General features: G+C 43.2%; 2 protein-coding genes across 8 annotated transcripts in view; one reads left to right on the forward strand and one right to left on the reverse strand.

Moving 5' to 3' along the window:
• The window catches only part of c8h7orf25 (chromosome 8 C7orf25 homolog), a 126240-nt gene that overhangs the window by 80054 nt on the left and 23314 nt on the right, over nucleotides 1-22872 (forward strand). The window lies entirely within an intron of this gene.
• amph (amphiphysin) overlaps nucleotides 1-22872 on the reverse strand; it is a 204037-nt gene that overhangs the window by 60790 nt on the left and 120375 nt on the right. For all 7 annotated transcript variants that reach the window (XM_080193606.1, XM_080193610.1, XM_080193609.1 and 4 more), the window contains exons 5-8: nucleotides 19508-19603; nucleotides 14022-14129; nucleotides 12852-12937; nucleotides 5270-5345 (exon numbers count right to left, since the gene is read on the reverse strand). In XM_080193606.1, coding sequence (XP_080049732.1) covers nucleotides 5270-5345; nucleotides 12852-12937; nucleotides 14022-14129; nucleotides 19508-19603 — 366 coding nt within the window. The remainder of the gene's footprint in view (nucleotides 1-5269; nucleotides 5346-12851; nucleotides 12938-14021; nucleotides 14130-19507; nucleotides 19604-22872) is intronic.

Raw genomic sequence — 22872 nt, forward strand, 5'->3', positions numbered from 1 at the left:
AGGGGGAGAAAAGGGGGAAAAGAGAGAGAGAGAGAGAGAGAAAGAGAAAGAGAGAGAGAGAGAGCAACAGACAAGCCCGGTTAAGCACAAGGCAAAGACTCCCTGATTGGTCCATCAGTTGGATGCTTAATCAGGGAGTTCATACCCCAGTTGGCCAACCTCAATGGCCTATTGAAGTCATTACAATGGTGGTCTTTTAACTATAATTGGAGCTTGTCAGGATAAGGCTGGAAACTTCAGACTCCCCGTTATAACATTTTCAGGGGAGATGGAGAGATAGAAAGCAGGAACTGCTCCTTCCCCACATGCTTTTATATTTTCTTGGCACAATCTACCTTTCTAATCACTTGTTGCCCAAGTACTATCAAGTTCAGTCTCGTTGAATGCTCTTGAATTTCCTTCTTTATAATAGGAATCACCAAGGTTTTTCTTACTATAAAAGACAAGTGGCATTTTTTAAAATTTGTTCACAGAAAGTGGGCATTGCTGGCTAGGCCATCATTTATCACCCAATCCCGATTACCCTTGAGAAGGAAGTGGTGAACAACCTTCTTGAACCACCGTAGTCCACATAGTGTAGGTACACCCACAGTACTGTTAAGGAGGAAGTTCCAGGACTTTGACCCAGTGACAGTGAAGGAAAAGTGATAAAGTTCCAAGTCAGGATGGTGACTTGGAGAGGAATTTTCAGGTGGTTGTATTCCCATGCATCTGTTGCCTTTGTCCTTCTTGACAGTAGAGTTTTTGAAGGTGCTATTGAAAGAGCCTTGATGAGTTCAGGCAGTGTATCTTTTAGATGGTATACACTGCTGCATCGGTGTTGGAGGGAGTGAATGTTTAAATTTGAGAATGGAATGCTAATCAGGCAGGCTGCTAATTCCCAGTATCCTGTTTCTCTTTCAAAATTGTAGCGGTAACTCTTTTTTAATCTTTGGGTTAGACATCTGTGTTTAATAAAGCTATTTTATAAAGTACTTAAGCTTCTGCATCTAGCGTCAGATCCTTCGGTATTTTCTAATATATTGTATTTTTTCCATCCAATCCTGTTGTTTTATGAATCTCAACTGCTTGAATGTTTTAAGCTTATTACAAGTCTCTATTTTCTCAATGATTTCCAATGTATTTTCTCCCACTCCACAAGCCGGGATCTCCAGCATCTATAGATTTCACCAGCACCACCCCGTCCTTTGATCTCCAGGACTCTGAGAAGATGAAGAACAGGAATATTAAAGGACTATTTTCAAGATCCCCTCCAAGTCACAGACCATCTTGACTTAGGAAATATATTGGCATTCCACCTTCACCATGGAGTGTGTGGCCTGGAAATCCACACTTCTCACCATCGTGGGACATTTATAGGACAAGGCTTCAAACGTGGCCATCCTAATCTCACTCATATAGAGATTAAACTTTGGAAGATCAGTGGTATGACGTATTTAAAGGATTGAATTATAGAACTCTTCCTACTGGCAGGATTTTCTGCTACTGCCAAGGTTAATGGACTTTTGAATAGCCCACTGCTTTTTCCAGACCCACCCTCATTATGACAAGTGTATAAAATTTTGGCTGAAGTTTTTTATTTACCATTTCAGACTGTATTTTCTCACCAGCTCTTCAACCATTATCCAGATTAAGAACTAAAAGTAGTTGCTGATTGAGTACTAAACGGGCAGATACTTTGAGCTGACATCAGTCTGTGTGGAGTTTGCACATTCTCCCTGTGTCTAAGTGGTTTTCTCCGGGTGCACCAGTTTCCTCCCACAGTCCAAAGATGTGCAGGTTAGGTGGATTGGCCACGCTAAATTGTCTTTTAGGTTCGGGGGATTAGCAGGGTAAATACATGGGTTAATGGGAATAGGGCCTGGGTGGGATTGTTGTCAATGTAGACTCAATGGACTGAATGGCCTCCTTCTGCACTGTCGAGATTCTATGATAGAATAGATATGCTAGTAAATTGTTCTCCATCGCTAATTGCTCGGGCAGTTAAGGGCTAACCACATTGTTGCGGGTCTAAAGTTACAAATAGGCCAGACCAGGTTTAAAACAGCAGAGTCCCTTCCCTAAAGCACATTAATCAAGCTGATGCGTTTGAGGTTTAATGGTCATTATAAAAGCTTTCAACTTTCGATTTATTCATTGAATGTAAATGACACCAGCTGCTACTGAAACCTATGACACCAGAGCATTAGCCTGGGCCTCTGGATTATTAAGCCAATGATACTACCACCACACCATCATTTCTCTCTACTAGGCTAATAAATTAATCTTTGACTTGGCATGTATTGCAGTAGCGTTGACCAAGACAATTAAGGATAGTCAAGTCCCCGCCTTATAAAAAGGATGTGAAAGACAAGTACAAAAAAAAAGACAAGTGCAGAAGCTGAAAAGAAGGATGCCCAATGATAACGGATCTGTGATGACAGGATTGAATGAGCTAAATTTTCGATGTCCAGATGATGAGTTTGGAGGTTGGGGAGCTGGGAATATAGCGAGGAGTTGTTCCCCTGCCACCAGATATGTTTCTCCAGGCTGGGTAAGAATGTGGTTCAGCTGCCTGCTGCTGAGCAATGGGTACTCAGGTGAAGTACTTGAGTTGCCTATTAGGGGTTATTGTTCATGCTTGCTGGCATTTTGCCACAGGTGGAACAGAACCTGCCACGTAGAGCTTAACGGGTGGAGCCTCCCTGTAGCAGCCCAGGGTGCCATCCCAGCCAGAGGCTTCACCTCCCAAAGAACAGGCTGCAGGCAGTTCCAATTCCAAACAGGGGCATTTCCCTCAATATTGAAACCCAGCCTCCTTCTCTTGTTGGGACAGCCCTATAACTGCTGGCCCTTTGATTGTGCCAGTGCCATTGGGATCCCACCCACCATCTTTGACTGGGACGCAAAGGTGGAAAGCTCATCAAGGAATATCCCTGAGCTGTTCTCATTACTGGCCACACTGGCTCAGCACCTCAATGTGGAAATTTATATAATTAAAAAAAAAACTCGACAAAGCAAATGCAGATTGTTTTTAGTGAAGACCGCTATTCTTGGAATAAAGATTGTCCCAAGTTCCACAGCTCAACAACAAAGGTTTTGTGTAAAACGTCACGTACAAAAACAGCAGAAAAGGAATGAGCACACTAACAAAATAAATAAAGGGAGAAAGGAAAGTGATTTAACATTTGGGAAGCTAAAATTTGCAATATATTGATAATATTCAGACAAATCAAGCCATTCAAGCTGGAAAGAAATGCACCAGAATTTAGTTTACATCATCTGAGGCTGCAGCTGGAGTACTGTGTGCAGTTTTGGGCGCCGCACCTGCACAAAGATATTTTGGCCTTGGAGGGAGTGCAGAGGAGGTTTACTAGGCTGATACCGGAGTTGAGGGGGTTGAGCTATGAGGAGAGGCTGAATAAACTAGGCTTGTACTCGTTAGAGTTTAGAAGAATGAGGGGAGATCTCATTGAGATGTATAAGATGATGAATGGGATGGATAGGATAGAGGTGGAGAGACTCTTCCCGCTCAGAAAGGACAGTAGGACTAGGGGGCACAGCCTCAAGATAAAGGGGGGGCGGTTTAGAACGGAGTTGAGGAGGAACTTCTTCACTCAAATCTCTGGAATTCTCTGCCCGTTGAAGTGGTGGAGGCTGCCTCGCTAAATATTTTTAAGACGCGGGTTGATGGGTTTTTGATAAGAGAGGGGATTAAGGGTTATGGGGAGAGGGCGGGAAGGTGGAACTGAGCCATGACAGATCAGCCATGATCTTATTGAATGGCGGGGCAGGCTCGAAGGGCTAGATGGCCTACTCCTGCTCCTATTTCTTATGTTCTTATGTTCAAGGATTCAGATGAAGATTCAACCCAATGTGGGCACTAGCTTAGAGATGTGGATGTATGTGCCAACAAATATGCAAGTAGATGGAAAATATCCACCTCATCCTTCAAGGTCAGGAGGAACAGGGGTCTCGATTGGAGTCAATTAGCCTACCAGCCTCAACTTTGTCTCATTCTGAGTCAGATTCACTTCCAAAGTCCCAGCCCAGCAGTAACTGTGTGCCAAGTGCTATTTCCTTGGATGACCTTGGGTTTTTCAATCCGGTTTCTGCTTCGCCCACCACTGAATGCTCCACAAGTGGTTTCTTTTCTTACCTGAAGACATTGTGCATGTCCCCAGTTGCAACTGACACTTCCATTGCAGAATTTACCCAAGGAGAAGCTATCCCTAGCCCCCTCTAGTGACAGTGAACTGTGGTACAATTTAATCATTTCTAAAATTACCGTGACACTACTTGGGGTAGGTTAAGGTTGAATGAGTCAGATTGGTAACATCCGCGCCCAATAAATTATCTAGTTGCATTATAGGTTTATAACCAACTGGTTAGGGCTTTAAATAACTAAGATACGATTTACTTATCCTGCAAGTTGCCACTGTACCATACAACTGAATAACATCCTTCAGTTGAACACAATTTGAGATTAATGAATCAAACTTCTATGCATTTCACATCATTAGTGCTTATGCTGGACCTCCAACTATACTGGGCAAATGGTGCTAACCACTGTTCATTATGAAAAGGCACGGTATGGTATATTAGATGCACTAGCAATTTTACATTGTTCAAACAACTGCTCACTCATTTCAAGGTGTCATTAACAAACGTGTCATTAGATCATTGCAGGCAGACTTCAGTTTACAATACTGCAAACCTTCCGTCATCTCCTCCCTGTACACCCCATACTGCAACTTCCAGAAGTGCTGCGATTGCTGCTTACAAACAATGGGCAGACACATTCTCTCACACAGTCTGCTGAAATCTAAGCTGTAGACCATGGAGTGTGGGGGACTGAATTGGAATAAAAGCCAGGAATCAGATATCAACATACGAGACAAATGAAAGCTGGGACAAAAGGGATTATAACTGCTGCTAACTTTAGCTCCATTCAGCTAACAGTATGAAGGTGAAACTGGTCAGACTGTGCTGTGTGTGTGTCTCTCTCTCATTTTGAACCATTCCTGCAGTGTGAAGAATGGCACCGGGCCATTTACATAGAGCAGCAAATGGAGACAGAGACAATGGAAATTCTTCTCACATTTCAAAACATTTCTTGGACACACCAGCCTCTACATATAATGGGAAAATTGTATTGACACCAATGGATCCAGTATGAGTGGAGGAGGCTGAATAAACAAACTAATAATAATCTGTTACACTAACAAAAGCCAATCTGAGAAGCTCTTTGAATGCCCGTACCATCCCCAGTGTCTCGAAGTCCACTCACCACTGCAATCTCCTTGTGAAATTTTGACTCTATACATGTAATGTTTCTGAAGGTGTTGACATAGAAACCAACCCGGCTGCGAAGGAAGAAAACAAATGATCAGCAAAGCTCATCCTACTATTTCAAAAACACATTAAAAAACACAACACTATTTCATGTGATTATTAATATGGGGCAAACTATTGTCTTTAGCATGCACTCACAGGCCTTTACAGGTGTACTGAGGACTGGATTTAACCCCAGCAGAAAAGTCAGGGGTGAGTCCATGTCCATTTGGCAGGCTCGTCCTGAGCCATTTACAGCTTCAGGGCTGTTGGTTGAGAGCAATACTTCTGAGGACAAGTCCTGCCTCATCAAATAGTCCCAGCAGTACCGTCAGGTCCAGTGACCACTGACGTGACTGCGTGGTGGGGCAAGATGGAGGAGGAGATGTTGAAGGAAGCTCTATAGGACCCAGGAAGTCAGTATTGGAGGCCCCACAACCAGGATCAGCGGTTTTGGCTGCTGAAGCGCAAAAAGGGTCAGGTCGCAAAAATGTTCATGGTCAGCATCAATGCGCATGGCATTCATTCCCACTGATGGGAAAGTCTTGGATAATGTTCTAACTGGGTCTAACCATTACGTAGCACATAGTTCCATTAGTCTTTGTTTGGATTTTAAAATGCAACAGTACTCCATATCCTATCTGGTTTGCTGTTGTCATGTGACCTCTGCCTGTGGGAAGCTTTCTGGAAGCTGCCATTTTAGATCAGTTCAGCCCTCACACTGAGAAAGACATGAAGAAGCACTGTTGTCTGAACTCAGAACATGGTGTCAGAAATGGAGATAAAACAGAGTTTCAAAAACCGAGAAATGCGATAGAGAGGCCACAGCTCAAATAGGCAAACAGAAATCTGCTAAAAGCTGCTGAAAAAGGACAATAAAAAAACATGCAAATACTGAAGGTTGCAATAAAATCCCGGGTGAGTTAACATGACTGCATACTCTCCCATCCCTGCTCCAGTAGAAATAAGAGGCAACGCTTTTCCACTTGCAATGGCAAGACTACATGTTTGCAACAAGCCTGAGCTGATATGAGTAGCCATTTTTCTAACACTGCTAGGGAGGGACTGCTACAAATCCTAAATCTAACCGATAAAAAAACAATTGACAGCAGAGATTTGAAAGCTTTGAATGTACATTTCAAACCCCAAGTGAATGTAAGTTATGAAAGCTTTGTAGCGGTCAAGGGGAGAAAACCCAGACATCAGTATGTGACTGCAGTAACACAGCTTGTAGAATCATGTGAACTGGGACAACTAAAAGATCAAATTGCCTTAGGCATACAAAAGCCCTCAGTGAGTGTAAGTCTACTGAAAGGGGAGAAATGTACACTCAAAGTGATAGATATGTGTAGAAATGTAAAAGTTGTAAAACGTCATCTGGAGCACATGCATGGCAGAACAAATTAGGAGATACATTATGCCAAGAAATATTCCAGGCCGAAAGTACAGAACAATTGTAGATAAAGGGCGGAATACAAACACTGCAGAAAACATTGTGCAAAGGAAAAGAAGGATTGTCCAGTTGGGGAAAGCAGTGCAAGAAGGTGAATAATTTCACACTCAAGTGCTTGGCCACAAATAAGTAAAGCAAATCTAAACAGATGGCCACTGGAGATATGAGCAGAAGAGTCTGATGAAGCCTACACACCAAACAACATGTTGCTTCCATCAAGTCAATAGGTGATAAATGGTTTGTGATTGTTACAATGCTGGTCGCAGAAGTAGAATATCGTGTGAATAGGTAGTGCCAGATAGACACTGGTGTGTAATGCAACATCATGACCTTTATAGGCTTGTGCAAAGTGGCTCAACATCGTGATCCAAAGATGAAGTCCTCGAAAGTCGTGTTGTGGCTTTATGCTGGCACAATACTTTTACCGAGAGGATAAATTAGACTGAGGGCAATGGCAAGAACGAAGATCTAGAGTTCCAGATCATAGATGGAATGCAACAGCCACTCATCCCAGCTTGAGCAAGCTTAAAGCTTGGACCAGTTATCCTGAATTTATACAATGTGTTGCAGCAAACAAAATCATTGACTGCTGAACAGATCCTCGAGGAGTACAAAGATGTGCTTACAGTGTTGGGCTGTCTACCAGGAGAATCTAGAAGTAGGTGAGAGTGTAAGACCAATTCAGCATCTGCTAGGAAGAGTTCCAGCTGCCCTCAGGTCAAGCCTAGAAGACAAGGTCAAAGAGCTGGAAAAGAAAAGGGAGAAATCAAGAAAGTGGCAATTCCTGCTGACTGGATTAGCAGCATGGTGGCAGTGAAACAACCTGGAAAGCTGTGAGGATGCTAAGACCCAAAGGATCTAAATAAAGCACGCAAAAGATCCCACTATCACATGCCAATAGTCAAAGGAATTTTGCCACAACATGCTAAAGCAAAAATCTTTACCACCCTAAGATGCAAAGGCTGGTTACTGGCAAGTGAAGCTGGATGAAAGCAGCAGGTTTGCAACTACATTCTGGATGCCATTTGGGTGATACAAATAGCTGCACACGCTGCTTGCCAATTCCATGACTCTAGAAGAGTATCAATGCAGACGGTATAAGAAATTCAGTTAGCTCCCCAGAGTGGAAGCCATAATGGATGATCTACCAGTCAATGGATGTGGAGAGACAATGGAAGAAGCCACAGTGAGAACTTATTACAACTAGAGGGAGATCACCAGATGAATCAGAAGCTGAACAAGAAAAACTTGCAATTGAAATGCCTAAAGTCAAGAACATAGGTCATGTACTGACAGCAAAATATCTTCACCTGCATTCCGACAAGTTGAGAGCTGTAGCAGTGAAGGAGCAATCAAACAGATGTGAAAGCAGCACAACGATTTGTTGGATTTGTGAACTATTTAGCAAAGTTTCTGTCTTAATTATCAGTGGAGTGTAAACCATTATGCAAGTTCACTGCCAAAGAGGTGCAATGGTATTGGGAACAGGAGAAGCCGCATTCACTAAAATCAAACAACTAGTGTCAATGATGCCAGTGATATCAATGATGAAATTACCTTGCAGTGTGATGCCAATGAGACAGGCCTGGGAACAGTCTTAACGCAGCAAGGACAACAAATCGCATTTTCATCCAGGGCAATAACGCAAATGGAATGACGCTATGCTCAGATTGTGAAAGAGCGCCTTGCTATTGTTTCTGCTTGAGAGCATTTTCATCAATACCTGCTAGGGAAAGGCAAAGTAACAGTGGAGTCCAACCACAAGACACTTCAAAGCATTTTTCGCAAACTTCACTATCTGCTCCAAAGCATCTGCAAAAAGATGTTACTGCATTTATGGAGATACCGTCGGGACGTGACATACAAGCAAGCAGCAGTTCAACACGGTCTGGAAATCATCAATCCAGCAGGAATATTGGGCGGCATTCTCCCATCCAGGACCAAGCCCCATGCCGGGTGTGGGGATGTGAAGGCTGATGGGAAATCATGCCATATCTTCCAGCTCTGATGTAATTAATCATGCATCCGGGGATTTGGTGGCATCGCCCGTGGCAGGGTGGTCTTGATGGTACATGTCCTGTCATTGGACCTAGGCACCATATTTAAAAGTTGCTGGATATCCACAATGTCAGACCACAGAGTGATGTCTTCAAGGTCATCTGCCAACCAGCTCAGAAATTCAGTGACACTTCCCTGCACATGTGCAGGTGAGCAGGAATGTGCTCTACCCATCTGATGAAAGGAGGAGGCCAAGAGGGCAACATACACTACTTGGGTGCACATAGCCGATGCCATCAGTGCCCAGGGGTGTACAAGAGATTGACCATTTAGTATCAGAGAAGAATGAATGACATTAGTTGCCCTGCCAGAATGAGTCCCATCAGCTGGACGCATAAACTACAAAGATTCCAACATGTCAGGGTCCAAGGCCAAGTGGCAATGGCATGAGCTGCCTTATAGTCCCACTTCAGTGTACCAAGTATACCCAGTGAATTGACCACTGTGCCTCCTTCACCCTTCAGGAGACATGGAACACTGTATAGAAGGGTAGGGGGAGGATCGAAGGAAGGGGGGGAAACCAGAGTAGGCGCAGATGGGACCTGCAACCTCTACAAATCACCTCTGAGGCTTCTCCTTGCATAATGGATGTGCCCAGTGCTCTGGAGGGAGATGGTCCACAACCCTTCAGTCCAACTCGCACTAGTGGTGATCTGCCTCACAGAACTGGACTAGAGTATAAGGGGAGAAATGATCATTGAACCAAGTTCCAATGCTCCAATCCATGCAATGTTGAACTCCAAACACGTTCTCTTCTTTGAATGGAAGCTCTGTCACAATAGCATTTAATGTCTGAAGGGGGCTAGGGTAGAGGGATAGCCATTTTTCAAATCTCTGATGGAATTATCTTAGAGAACATCTGAGATCACAGGAAAATAGCCTTGGCCATCCACCTAGTAAGGATTCATCCATTCATTGCAAATGAGGGTCAAATGAGCCCCCATATTGGAGGCAGCTGATGCTGTTATTTGCACTCTCTCCTCTTATCAACAGAGACCGAGATCTGAGGAGAAGCAGGAAAGGAAGACTCCCTGTCAAGCCTCAGCCCCAGCCCAAAGATGTTTTAGGAAGAGGAGAGTTCCATACCTGTATAGGTATGACAGCAGTCACTTGCACCCACCGCCAGCTCAGAAATGCACACCTCAGTGGGCATTAGTGGTTGTTCAGGAAGTGTCTGACAATCTGATGGTTACCGCACGGACGTGTGTCCACGGCTGGAGGAGGCAGGTTCAGCCAAGCGCCTTGGCTCTTGGAGGACTGCTGAGAAGGAGGCACCAGTGAGGTCCAAAACAGATAATGAGCCTTTGGAATTGGCCTTCCTTGCTGGACAGTGAGCAGGAGGCAAGGCAACATTAGGCAGAGCTGGTGGAAGCTCTCAACAAAGTGGCATATGACTCATGGGAGTCAATCCGCCTGTTCTCTACTGAACGCATGGAGGTGAAGATGCCATGGAGACTCAGGTCCAGCAGAATGCCCAGTTTATGCCAGAGAAGCAGGCCAACCTGCACGCCATTGCCATGGGTGAATTCATATAGTGGATACGCAAGAGAAGAACAAGGCACCTTGAGATCCCTTCATATGGTCCTTCCCCTCAAGGTGTCACGTGGAAGTCCTGAAGGAAGAAACAGCAGCAATTGGACACCCCATGAGTCATCCACTCAAGACTCTAAGAGGTTGTCTGCTTCCTCCGAATCCCCTCAGTCTGTGACCTCTTCAACCTCATTCTCAATCAATACGGGGGGGGGGGGGGGGGGAGAGAGAGAGAGAGAGAGAGAGAGAGATAGTCAAATTAAACTGGTGGTCTCCAGGCCTCGGTAACAGGGCAAAAACTCCACAGGCTGCCTCCACCTGCTGCAGACGTCAGAGCAGCACCTAGAGGTGATAGACAATGAAAAATCAAGACACTTTGATTACAAGCTGTTTTACAGGAGAACACTGTCAGTGTATTATCTGCACACATGGTAAATTGGGACATGTGTACAGATGTTGTCACCTCAATCGTACACGGTGGAAGTGAACAACCAAACTTACCAGCACAACCACAGGCATATATGCACAATGAGTGAAGCTGTTTCTTCACTGCAGTTGAATGGTCAGGCACAAAGGATCTCACCTGCTGTACTGAATACAGAACTACCATCAATCCCAAAGGTCTACATGTCCCCAACAAATGGATTGGAACAACAGTTACCACAGCAACAAGCGCCACAGGAACAGCACTCTCCAGACAAGGAACATCACCCAGACAATCAACCAATGACAACACATATAATGCCATTAGGAGACCTGTGCAGTGTAAAGATCATATGCAATGCAGGGGTAGAACAAACAGCTGTGAATGCATGAGAACAGTGTGCATAATGGGTAACTTGGGCAGCTTAGATATTCATGAATGTGCAAGCAAATTTGTATTCTGTCCCTTAAGAGGGATATTTGCATCTTTCTTTGTTATGAAAAGAGGGATATTTGAGTTTTGAAATGCAACAGTACAACATGTCCAATCTGGTTTGCTGTAGCTATCGAGCCACGAGGGAGTCTCTTTGGATGCTGCCATTTTACATCAGTTCAATAAAGAGAAAGACACTCAGATGCACTGCTGTCTTTGAGCTCTAAACAATACCACTTATAAAGTTCAAAACGTGTCTTTTGTGGCTTTATCCATCTTATTTTCATCCCAGGATGATTGATCTCATAATTCTGCAAATACATCTGCCACCTATCTATCCATTTCACTAGTTCTGTTCATCCACTTGGAGATGGCCAAGAGTGAGGGTGCAACCTCCTTCTCTATTCCTCTTGTCTAACACTGGCAAGCATGAAATTGGCATCTCTGCAAAATGGTTCAGCTGAGACCTGTAACACTGTGGGAAAGCATGCATAAGAAATATATTTCTTCCCAATTTTACACCACACATATTTTTGCCCCAATGTGTTGTGTCACTGTGTGTTCATCAAGGGGGAAACATTAACAGTGTCAGTCCAAGGGAAGCTGGATCTAACGGCAATTGAAATATCCCAGGTCACTTACCCACTACGGTGCCATCAGAAGCTGACCTGCGCTTTTTGAAAACACTCCACTGAATATATGGCAAGGACACCCTTTTTGACATATGTCTGTCAAGGCTGATCCATCACAGGACCAGATTGCAAGTGTTATTCAGAGGCAAGCACAGGAAGTGACAGTGGGCTCTGTGTCAGCATCAAGTGGATCAGCTTCAGACGAGGCTTCCAAGGGTGGCTTTAACTTTTTAAAATTTACTTTCTATGTTGGAGCTGGAAATCAGCAGTACTCCTCTAGCCTCCATAAGGGAATCTTTGTTCTTCACGGGGCCTCCACAAGATAGTTCGGCTGCTGATCTCAACTATTTGCTTGCTTGGTGGTCAGCCTCTGAGCCACAGAAATGTTTGCCACTCCCCACTGACTTTCCATTTGGAGCGAGTGTAAATTCAGCTGACAGCATCTAAAGTTTTTTAAAGTTTATTTATTATTGTCACAAGTAAGACTTAGATTAACACTGCAATGAAGTTACTGTGAAATTTCCCTAGTCACCACACTCTGGCGCCTGTTCAGGTCAATGTACCCCAACCAGCACATCTTTCAGAATGTGGGACGAAAGCGGAGCACCCAGAGGAGACCCATGCAGATATGGGGAGAACATGCAGACTCCAGACAGTGACCCAAATCGGGAATCGAACCCGGGTCCCTGGTCCCTGTGAGGCTGCACTGCCTCCGCAAGCACTGTGCCACCCCAAAATCTAACTGAGGCTCACATGTTAAATTATCCCAGGTCTTTCTAACATCAATTATTCCCCTCCGCCCCTCACAGGTAAAATCAGGTCTATAATGTTGATTACTGACGGGGACAGAGCTATGTGATGTACATGCTAAACTACTTGAAGCAGTGACTGAAAAACTATCTTGGTTGGATTAAAGCCTTTGAATTTCTCATTAAAAATATAAAAAATGAGAGAAATAAAATGTTTTTATATAACAAGAGTTAACATAAGAAAGAACGGCGTTTAATACCTTGACCACAATGATGGCAACTCATCCTGTAGGTCAGTATTAAGTTCCTCAAACACTTTCTGAGCCTTTTGAAACTCCTCTTCTGCCTAAGAGATAACAAGAATTTGGTGTTTTATTTTTGACAGTTGGAACAGTGAATACAAAGGCCTCACAATCTTTGTTTAATGCTGAGCAGATGATACATAGCCAATCGGAAGATGTCTCTCCATCAACCTGTAGGTGAAATCAGGGCAATTGTTAGTTTCTCCAGACCTATATTTCCAATGGTTAAGCTGGCTGTGGGATTATTACTCTTCAATTTAACCCCCATTCAATGTTCATACAATACTATCCCTTATACAATTGAAGCTGGCTGCTGATGACAGTGAAGTTTATATCAGAAGATTGAACATCAATGCAAATAATGCTAGGCTTCAGGCTTTTCTGTAGTACTTTAATCAAATCTGAAACTCATGATTTGATCAATGCTTTATTAGTCCAAAATGGATTACCACTCATATGGCTATATTGAAATCCATCTTATTTTAACAAACTTTAACCCTCATTGAAAGGGTGCAGAGGAGATTTACAAGGATATTGCCTAGATTGGGTGGCATGCCTTATGAGGATAGGTTGAGAGAACTCGGTCTTTTCTCTTTGGAGAGATGAAGGATGAGAAGAGACCTGATAGAGATGTGTAAGACGTTGAGAGATATTGATCGGGTGGATTCTCAGAGGCTTTTTCCCAGGGCTGAAATGGCTGCCACCAGAGGACACAGGTTTAGGGTGCTGGGGAGAAGGTACAGAGGAGATGTCAGGGTAAGTTTTTCACTCAGAGGGTGGTGGGTGCATGGAATCGGCTGCCATCGGTGGTGGTGGAGACAAATTCGATAGGGTCTTTTAAGAGACTTCTGGATGAGTACATGGGACTTAATAGGATTGAGGGTTATAGGTAAACCTAGTAGGTAGAGATATGGTCGGCGCAACTTGTGGGCCAAAGGGCCTGTTTGTGCTGTAGTTTTTCTATGTTCTAACATTTGCTGCTGTTTATGCATAAACTCTGGTGCAACAAATGATCCAACCTTCAAATTTTTCACTTGTTTTATGGTGAATGTCTTGAATGTACTTGATTTCACTTTGTCAAGAGGAATGATTTCAGATCATAAGCTTAAACGTTTTCTAATGCCATACCTTGGTGAGCTTGCTATCGTCCCTTCTCTTTGAATGCTGCAAAGATTCTAAATGATGTCGCGCACAGTCATAATCGACCAACTTTCTGCTGCGTTTTGCAATTCGAGTCTGTTTGAGATGCAAAAAGACATGGAAAAGAATGATCATCTTGGTCCTATTTTAACAACAGCTCCAACACCACTGCAGCGAACGTTTCTCCCTCCACATCTGTCACTGAAAACACAATCCCACTTATAACCGAAAGCTATCACGGTTGGAAAAGGAAAACCTATAAAAGTGTGAGCACGGGATGAGTTTTCTCTTTTTGTGCATGATTTGGAATAGAAGGCTTTTTTTCATCTAAAAAGGAAAGTTTTGACTGCTGACAGCTCACTGTGGGAGAGAAAGGCTTGCATTTATGTATCACCTCTCAGAAGTTCAGAATGTTCCAGAATGCTTTTCAGCCACTGAAACACTGATGTGTGATCACGGTGTAGGTGATACAGCTGCCAATGTCGTACACAGCAAAGTTCCACAAACAGCAAGCTGCAGTTCACCAAGAACGGTGAAGCTGGGACCAAAAGTGGAAGCATATCATGGCCAGGGAATTACTTTTGAAGTATATCCATACGTAGGCAAACACAGCCACTAAAACAGCTATTGAGATGATTAGTCACTTTATTTTTCAGGGTAGTGATTCAAGAAGGCGACCAGTAACCATTATCCTGGAGAACTACTGGATGAGATCCTTTACATCATTCTAAACAGATCTAAACCATTCCCATTCACAAAGGGATCCAGATCGATTTCCAAAAGGTGACAACATTTAAAGATCAGCATCATTCTGTACTGTGGTACCGCACTGAAATATCATTTACTAAAATCCTGAAATGGGGTATGAATACGTATCTGTACAAGTCAGATGTAAGTGTAACGCGACATATGGGTCAGAGAGTTAATATGCAAACAGCCGACTTCAGTGGTTTAAAGAACTGTAGGGATAGCACAGCAAAAGTTTAATTTTCTGCTATGTCACCATTTTGATGAAAAGCAAACCTCATCTCGCAGAAGGATAGAATTACATAATCGTCACAATGCAGAAGGAAGCTATTTGGTTTTTGTATATGCGCTACTTGGTGCCATTCCCCCTGCCCATTTTTCCTTTTCAGGTAACAGTCCAATTCCCTTTTTAATGTCTCGATTGAACATGATTCCACCACACTCCAAATCACAGTCACTCGGTGTCTGAAGAAGGTTTTCCTCATGTCACCACTGCTTCTTTTGCCAGTTACCTTAAATCTGTGCCCTCTCATTCTCGATCTTTTGAGTGTGTGGGAACAGATTCCTCCTATCCACTCCAGACACCGCATGACTTTGAATATTTCTATCCAATTTCCTCTCACCCTTCTCTTCTCCAAGAAAAACAATCCCAATTTTTCCAAGCTATCTTCATAATTGAATTTCTCCATCCTTGAAGCGTTCTCATGAATCTTTTCTGCACTCTCTCCAATGCTTTCACAATTTTCCTAATGTGCGGTGCCGAGAATGGGATTCCACAATGCAGGGGCGCGATTCTCCCAGCCCGCTGTGCTGCTTCAGTTTTTACGCAAATTCTGCACTTAGAATTTCCTTGGGAGAAACTTGGCGCAGATGAGCATAAAATTGTGTCTTAAACAAGTTCAACATAATTTCCTTGCTCTTGTGTTCAACACCTGTATTAATAAAGCCTAGAATATTATACGTTTTATGAACAGCTTTCTTAACTTATCCTGCCAACTTTAATGACATAGGTACATATATGCTCAAGTCCCTCTGCTCCTGCACCCCCTTTATATACGCTTTATTTAATATTGTTTCTTTATGTTCTTCCTACTAAAATGAATCATTTCGCATTTCTCCCTATTGAACTTCATCTGCCACTTGACCATCCATTCCATCAACTTGTCCGTGTCCCCTGCAAGTTTTACACTATCTTCCCACCCCTCACTATGCTTCCAAATTTTGTGTCATCCGCAAATTTTGAAACAGTGCTCTGTAGAGGTCATAAATATTTATTTATTAGTGTCACAAAGTAGGCTTATATTAACACTGCAATGAAGCGGGTGAAAATCCCCTAGTCGCCACACTCCAGTGCCTGTTTGGGTACACTAAGGGAGAATTTAGCATGGCCAATGCACCTAACCAGCATGTCTTTTGGACTGTGGGAGGAAACTAGAGCACCTGAAGGAAACTCATGCAGACAGAGGGAGAACGAGCAGACTCTGCACAGACACTGACCCAAACCGGGAATCAAACCCGGGTCCCTGGCGCTGGGAGGCAGCAGTGCTAACCACTGTGCCAGCGCGTTGTCCATATATCAAGAGGAACAAGGGTTCCAAAAATGGCTCCTAGGGAACCACATTACAAACTTTCCTGTAGTCCAAAAGACCTCCATGACCAGTACTCTCTGTTTCCTGTCACTTAACCAGTTTAGAATCCATGTTATTACTATCCCTTTTATTCCATGAGCTATAACTTTTCTCACAAATCTGTTGTGTGGCACTTTTCTATGTCCACGTACACCACATTAACAGCATTACCCTCAACAGCAAATTTTTGAAGTTGTGCCCTGTACAGGTCATAAATATTTATTTATTGGTGTCACAAAGTAGGCTTACATTAACACTGCAATGAAGTGTGAAAATCCCTGTTACCTCTTTAGGAAACACCAGCAAGTTAAACATAAATTTTCCTTAACAAGTCCGTGCTGGCTTTCCTTAACTAACCCACACTTGTCCATGTGACTAAACATTTTCCATCATTGTCTGACCTGGCATCTAGCTTCTGAGCCAAGGTATGGTGCTGTTTGGCACTAGTCATTGAGATCTAATTAAAAATTCATTTAGTGACCTCAACAGAAAATATTTTGCCAAGGTTAAGAGAATTAGAAACAAACATTTATTTTTAAGGTTGTGCATTTTTCATTATTGTTAAATGTTGTGTTGATCTGTAAGTGGAAGCTTGGAGCATCTGTGTAAAATTTTCTGGCTCCAGTAAGATGGGATCTTCCATGGTGGATGTGGCGATCCAGCCAAAAGTCCATTGACTTAAGTGGATCCGGAAATCCTGGTAGCGGAAAGACTGGAAAATCTCGCCCTGTATCTTTCAGTTAGAGATTAGAGATTGAATGGCGCAATATCAAAGACTTATATGGAACTCATGGGAGTTTTAGACTAAATCCACCCTCCCCCCGCAACCCCTGGGCTCTTAGGGACGGGAGAGTAAAATTGAATGGGTGGGATTCCCTCTGGAAACTTGCCCATCCAACCCAGACTCAAATGGGTAGGGTCTTGGATAGGCAACCCATCCATTTACCTATCAAGACCCTTATGCGGCCACTTAAGAGCCTTATCTCACCCAGCTTCAACTTTTAGGCTGGCAGAAGTGGGTGCTGGTAGGGTGAGAAAGTGACAATAAAAATTTTCCCCATGTCAGGTGGGAAGTGGGCGGGGAGGGGGTGTTCCTCAATCTGAAGGCCCCCTCACAGTTGGGATGCTCTCAGCCCCGGGGTGGCGAATGCCAGTCGCTCACTATCATTAAGATCTTACCCATTGTTTTTCAAGATAAAACTTCAAGTAAATGTAATAGGAAAGGAATGTGAGAACAGAAATAAGACAGCTATACTATAATCTTGCTATACCAGCAGAAAAGTAGCTTGTCAGTAAGGAAGTCAAAGAATTAAAGGTATTCAGAAGGTATGGGTTGAATTAGATTCTATTTATATAGCATGCTATTGTTGCAATTTGTTTCAATATTGTAATGCAGAAAAGTATAAATTGTCACAGTGAATCAGCCCGAAAATGTGTAAAACAAGGTACTTCCATCCTCATCCATTTCAAACAACAGAAATATTGTAAAGTCACTACCTATTCTATAGTTTAAAGGTATACATATCAACTAGATATGATCAGTGTAGTTTGCTCTATACGAACATTTTAAAATAAAATCAATCACAATAAAAAGGGTTTAGAATCATCATGAAATCAGCAGCAAAGCAGGATGCTTACCGCTGACCACAGAGAGCATGTCTGACTGAAAGATCTAGTCATCTCTTTGGTGAGCTTTTCACCCCTACGTGCAATGGTATTGTAGCTGATTGCAGTGCACTTCACTGGGCATTCGCAGCATGAAGCAGCAATTACAAGAAAGGATTTGCACAAGCACCCAAACAGAAAACAAAAAGCACCAAAATAAAATCTTTCTATTTTCTAACAATAGACCTAATTATAGATTGGGACATTTGGGTGGATGTAGAAGCAAAACTACTCTCTAGAAGCTATCTTTAAAAACAAATTGTGAGAAATGTTCCGCTTAAAAAAAATCTATCAATCAATCATATACCAGCTTTTCACCGATGTAAAACTGCCTTTTCAGGGTCATTTCTGTTATTAATCACATCCGTGTTAACAATCCAGTTATATCTGATTGTACAAAGTATTTTTATGGGGTTTGTAGCAGAGATGTGGGGCAGGTAAGTTGAAATTCTTGCTAATTTTGGTCATTGCCAGCCCTCGGAGCAGCGTGTGGGGGCTGGGCTGTGGCGGGGGAGGCTGCTGATTCTGTGGCCTGCCTGCCTCCTGTATTGTGGAGACCAGGTTGGGCGTGGGCATGAAGGATATAGGGTAGTCACCCATCATATTTTACGTGCCCCACACCACAACCCCTCCTGCAGAAAACACACCTGGTAGGGAGTGATAAAATCCAGTCCAGAGATTCAGGGGAAGACAGCAGGGATTGGAATTTTTCTATTTCAGTATCTCTGCCCCTCCATTTCTATCAAAGGTCAAAATTGCCCCTAATTTCTTTGCAAATAAGTTTGTCAAGCAAGATATGAACTAAACTTCCAGATAACAAATACACATTAAATAAATGACATGTACACTATCTATGTGGTATCAAACATATTGGAATAGATGTTGTCTCCAACACTCCTGCCGTAGCTGCCATAGTTTCACTCATGGGGACAAATTTTCCTGTTCCGCCCGCCACGGGAATCATAGCGGGCAAGGGGCAGACTATGAAAAGGTCCATCGGGTCGGATTTTCCAGTCACGGGGCAAGCACAGCTGGAAAGTCCCACCTAGGGAGTCTATATGGAAAAGTCAGTTTGCTATATTCAATTGCAATTCTAATCAATTCTAATCACCCTCCCTGCCACCACTAGTGGACTTCCTGTTACATTCACTGCAAGCAGAGTTCTGTACTGAAGATGAAAGTTTGCCCCTATCCTACACGTGTAATAGGCATCTAGTTCCACTTAACACAGGAGTCCACTTAAATATTGATTGAGTGGGGATCATTTTGATCGATACTAGATCAGTTACCATCATTTCCATTGACCTCCTAAAGTCAAATAATGGGCAGTTGATCTAAAAATCATTCAATATTGTCCAAAATCAAAACTCCTCTCAGTAAATAGCATTATGTGCAGTGACTAATATAATTGAACATTTTACAAGCACATGGTACCTTAATATCAGGAAACTGGCCCAGGTATGTGTCCAAGGTTAACAAAGCCTGATCCACCAGCTTCTGGTGAAAGTCTGCCCACAGTAAATCAGAATTCTGAGGAGCAAGGAAAAGATCATTTCAGAGTGTAACAATAGTACCGTTCATTATTTACATTAAAAAACCCGCAGCAATCAGAGAAATGGTCAAATCAATAGTGGGAACTACTACAAGAATGCACAAACAGATGGTAATACATTAACGATTAAAAGTAATTGATCTATAAATGGCTTGACCTGATAAATTAGCACACAACAAGCTTCCAGGTAGAAGATTGCATATTCATTCATTCCCTCCCTCCATCCCTTACTCCCTCCCTCCACTCACTCACTCGCACACACTCTTACACACATGTAGTGAGCACTTGGGTGTGAATGCCTGCGAATGGACATTAAACTCTTCCTTGCATATATAAGTAGTACATAACTGGGAGCCAGCAAAGTCAGATGACAGGAGGAATGGCAACCTTTGAAGAGGCTGCTCTCCAAACTGACTTTTTCAGAAGACACTCAAACCTCACTAGCTGGCGAGTCAGTGGGGAACACATCCCTGTGGACTCCGATATGCTATTTTAAGCTCTAATGAGTGGTGATTGGCAGAAGGCAGGAATTTCTATCCTCAAATAGACATAAGTCCTGCCTTGTACAGCTGCCGGCCAATAAGATTGGAATAGCTGACAACTCTTAGTACAATGCCGCAGTGGCCAGAAGATGAACTGGAACAACATATCTGGGATCAAGCATCGACACATGAAAGCTGGGTAAGCGACAGGGTCCCAGGGAGGGAAGAGTACAGGATCCCTGGTGGGGGTTGCCAGGTGGGTAACTGGGGAATCTGTGGATAAGCTAGGGGATGTGTGGAACAAGGTCGAAAGGTACATGGTTCTTGAGGGGAGGGTGCCGCCAGTCAGAAGGGGACTTCGAATGGAGGGCATTCCCACATCTTTACCGGGCAGCATGGTAGCACAGTGGTTAACACTGCTGCTTCACAGTTCCAGGGACCTGGGTTCGATTCCCGGCTTGGGTCACTGTCTGTGTGGAGTTTGCACATTGTCCTTGTGTCTGCGTGGGTTTCCTCCCACAGTCCAAAGATGTGCAGGTTAGGTTGATTGGCCATGCTAAAAAATTACCCCTTAGTGTCCTAGATGCATAGGTTAGAGGGATTAGTGGGTAAATATGTAGGGATATAGGGGTAGGGCCTGGGTGGGATTGTGGTTGGTGCAGACTTGATGGGCCAGATGGCCACTTTCTGCACTGTAGGGTTTCTATGATCTATGATCTGAAATCTTTCCACTGAGATTCAGGGTTTAATTTTTCTTATTTCCCTCTGTGATTTATCCGATAATAAATTTATGTGTCCACCAGCCTAAAAGTTGAAACTGGGGGCCAGAAAGTGGGAGTGGGGGTTGGTGAGGGGGTGGTAATGGTGGACTGTAACATTCAGACCATATAGATAGAGAACTTAGAAGGGATGGGGATGATGAAATCAGAGCCCTCTGCCAGTATCCTTTGGAGAAGGAAACCTTTCCCTTACTCATTGTAGCCTTTATGTGACTTCAGTTGACTAAAATGGGTTGAGTCTTATCTGCCTTCTGAATGACATGGAGATGCAGCGTTGGACTGGGGTGGGCACAGTAAGAAGTCTAACAACACCAGGTTAAAGTCCAACAGGTTTATTTGATAGTAAACCCACAAGCTTTTGGGGTTTGCCTCTTTGTCAGGTAAGTGGAGATTTCTGGGCTCTGTCAGAGCGTATAACAGCACACACAGTTTACAGAATACTGGTTAGATGCTGATTTCTGTAAACTGTGAGTGCTGTTATATGCTCTGTCAGAGACCAGAAATCTCCACTCACCTGACGAAGGGGCAAACCCTGAAAGCTTGTGGGTTTGCTATCAAATAAACCAGTTGGACTTTAACCTGGTGTTGTGAGACTTCTTACTGTGTGTTTACCCCAGTCCAACACCGGCATCTCCACATCATTTAAAAGCTTGTTTGAAGTTCAAATTTTACCCATGCCATCAGAAACTGACCAGCTGAAGGTAGGCAGGTGAACAGTAGGTTCATCCTGGCTTCTTAAGTGTGTCAGCAGGAAAAAGTGGGACTGGACACTTGGTAGAGAGTGTCTTTGCCGCTGCACAGGTGATAGGGGCTGAATAATACATCCCATCACACTGCATGGAATATGTACCCAAAAGTAGGTGGCTCTTTGACTCCCGCCTTTTCACCATCAAAGAATGCCACATAAATAACAATTAACCAATAAAAGGTGGTTTGCAAGGCTGAATACCTTTCTCCCATCCACCCAATCGGAACTGGAGGGTGGAATGTGCGATGCCTGCTACTTAGCTGCAATCTAGAAAGAGGTTATGGCCACTCATTTAAAGAATCACCTCCAGCTGGCTTGCAATTCTGTCAGGTAACCCAACAAGTGTGTTCGTCTTCATCCAAAGTCAGTACTTATTTGTCAGAGACAATATCAGGAATTGCTCAAGGCGAGTGTGATTCTTATTTAAATTGCCTTGATATCTGCAAAGTTTGAGTTGTTTCTTGTCACTGAGCACGGGTAGTATACAACCTGATCATGGAAATGCTTTCAAGATTTAAACATCATGGAGCTGTTTAGTTCTAGCATGTTTTCCTTCATAGACAGCTGAGACAGGAACGCAGGTGGAACATGGTGAACATCCACAGGTGAAAGCAAACTGAAATGGAACGGTGTTGATAAGGAAGTGGCTGAGGAATTGGAATGCAGAAACACAGGGAGGGAGAATGACAAGCGGCAGCTGGAGCGAGGTCATCTGTCATTAAGAAAGTGAGTGGTTAACCCATCGAATTGTGGTTAAAGGACTGAATGAAAATGAGAATGGAAGTAATTTGGTTGTAGTTAATTCTGATTTAGCGTGGCTGTGTGGGGAGTTGACAGCTTATGTTGATTTCTGTATCGACATTTCTTGTCTTATAAACATAATGATCACTATTAAAACAGATCAATGAATTGATCTTGCATGAGGATTAGTTCAGGCAGAATGTGGTGGGTTTTTGTTATTCTTTGAGTAAATAGTGGGCACTTCTTTCCATGCTTATACAGCTGGAATTTGAAACTCAGCACATTTCTTCGGTGTACTTTCATCTCATTGTTTGAACAATGAGCAAGCACCCAACTCATTCATTATAGCTTACTGCGACGGTTTGACAATTTCCACCACCAACATTACCTGATTCGAGACTTCTATAGTCGGCTGATTGTGGTGTTCATAAGGTTGAACAATGATATTCTCCAAAGATCAGTGCCACCTTTTTAAAGCTGACCCATTGTAAATCAGA

Source organism: Carcharhinus amblyrhynchos, chromosome 8 (assembly GCF_965287045.1).
Source record: "Carcharhinus amblyrhynchos chromosome 8, sCarAmb.v2.hapA, whole genome shotgun sequence".
NCBI lineage: Eukaryota > Metazoa > Chordata > Chondrichthyes > Carcharhiniformes > Carcharhinidae > Carcharhinus > Carcharhinus amblyrhynchos.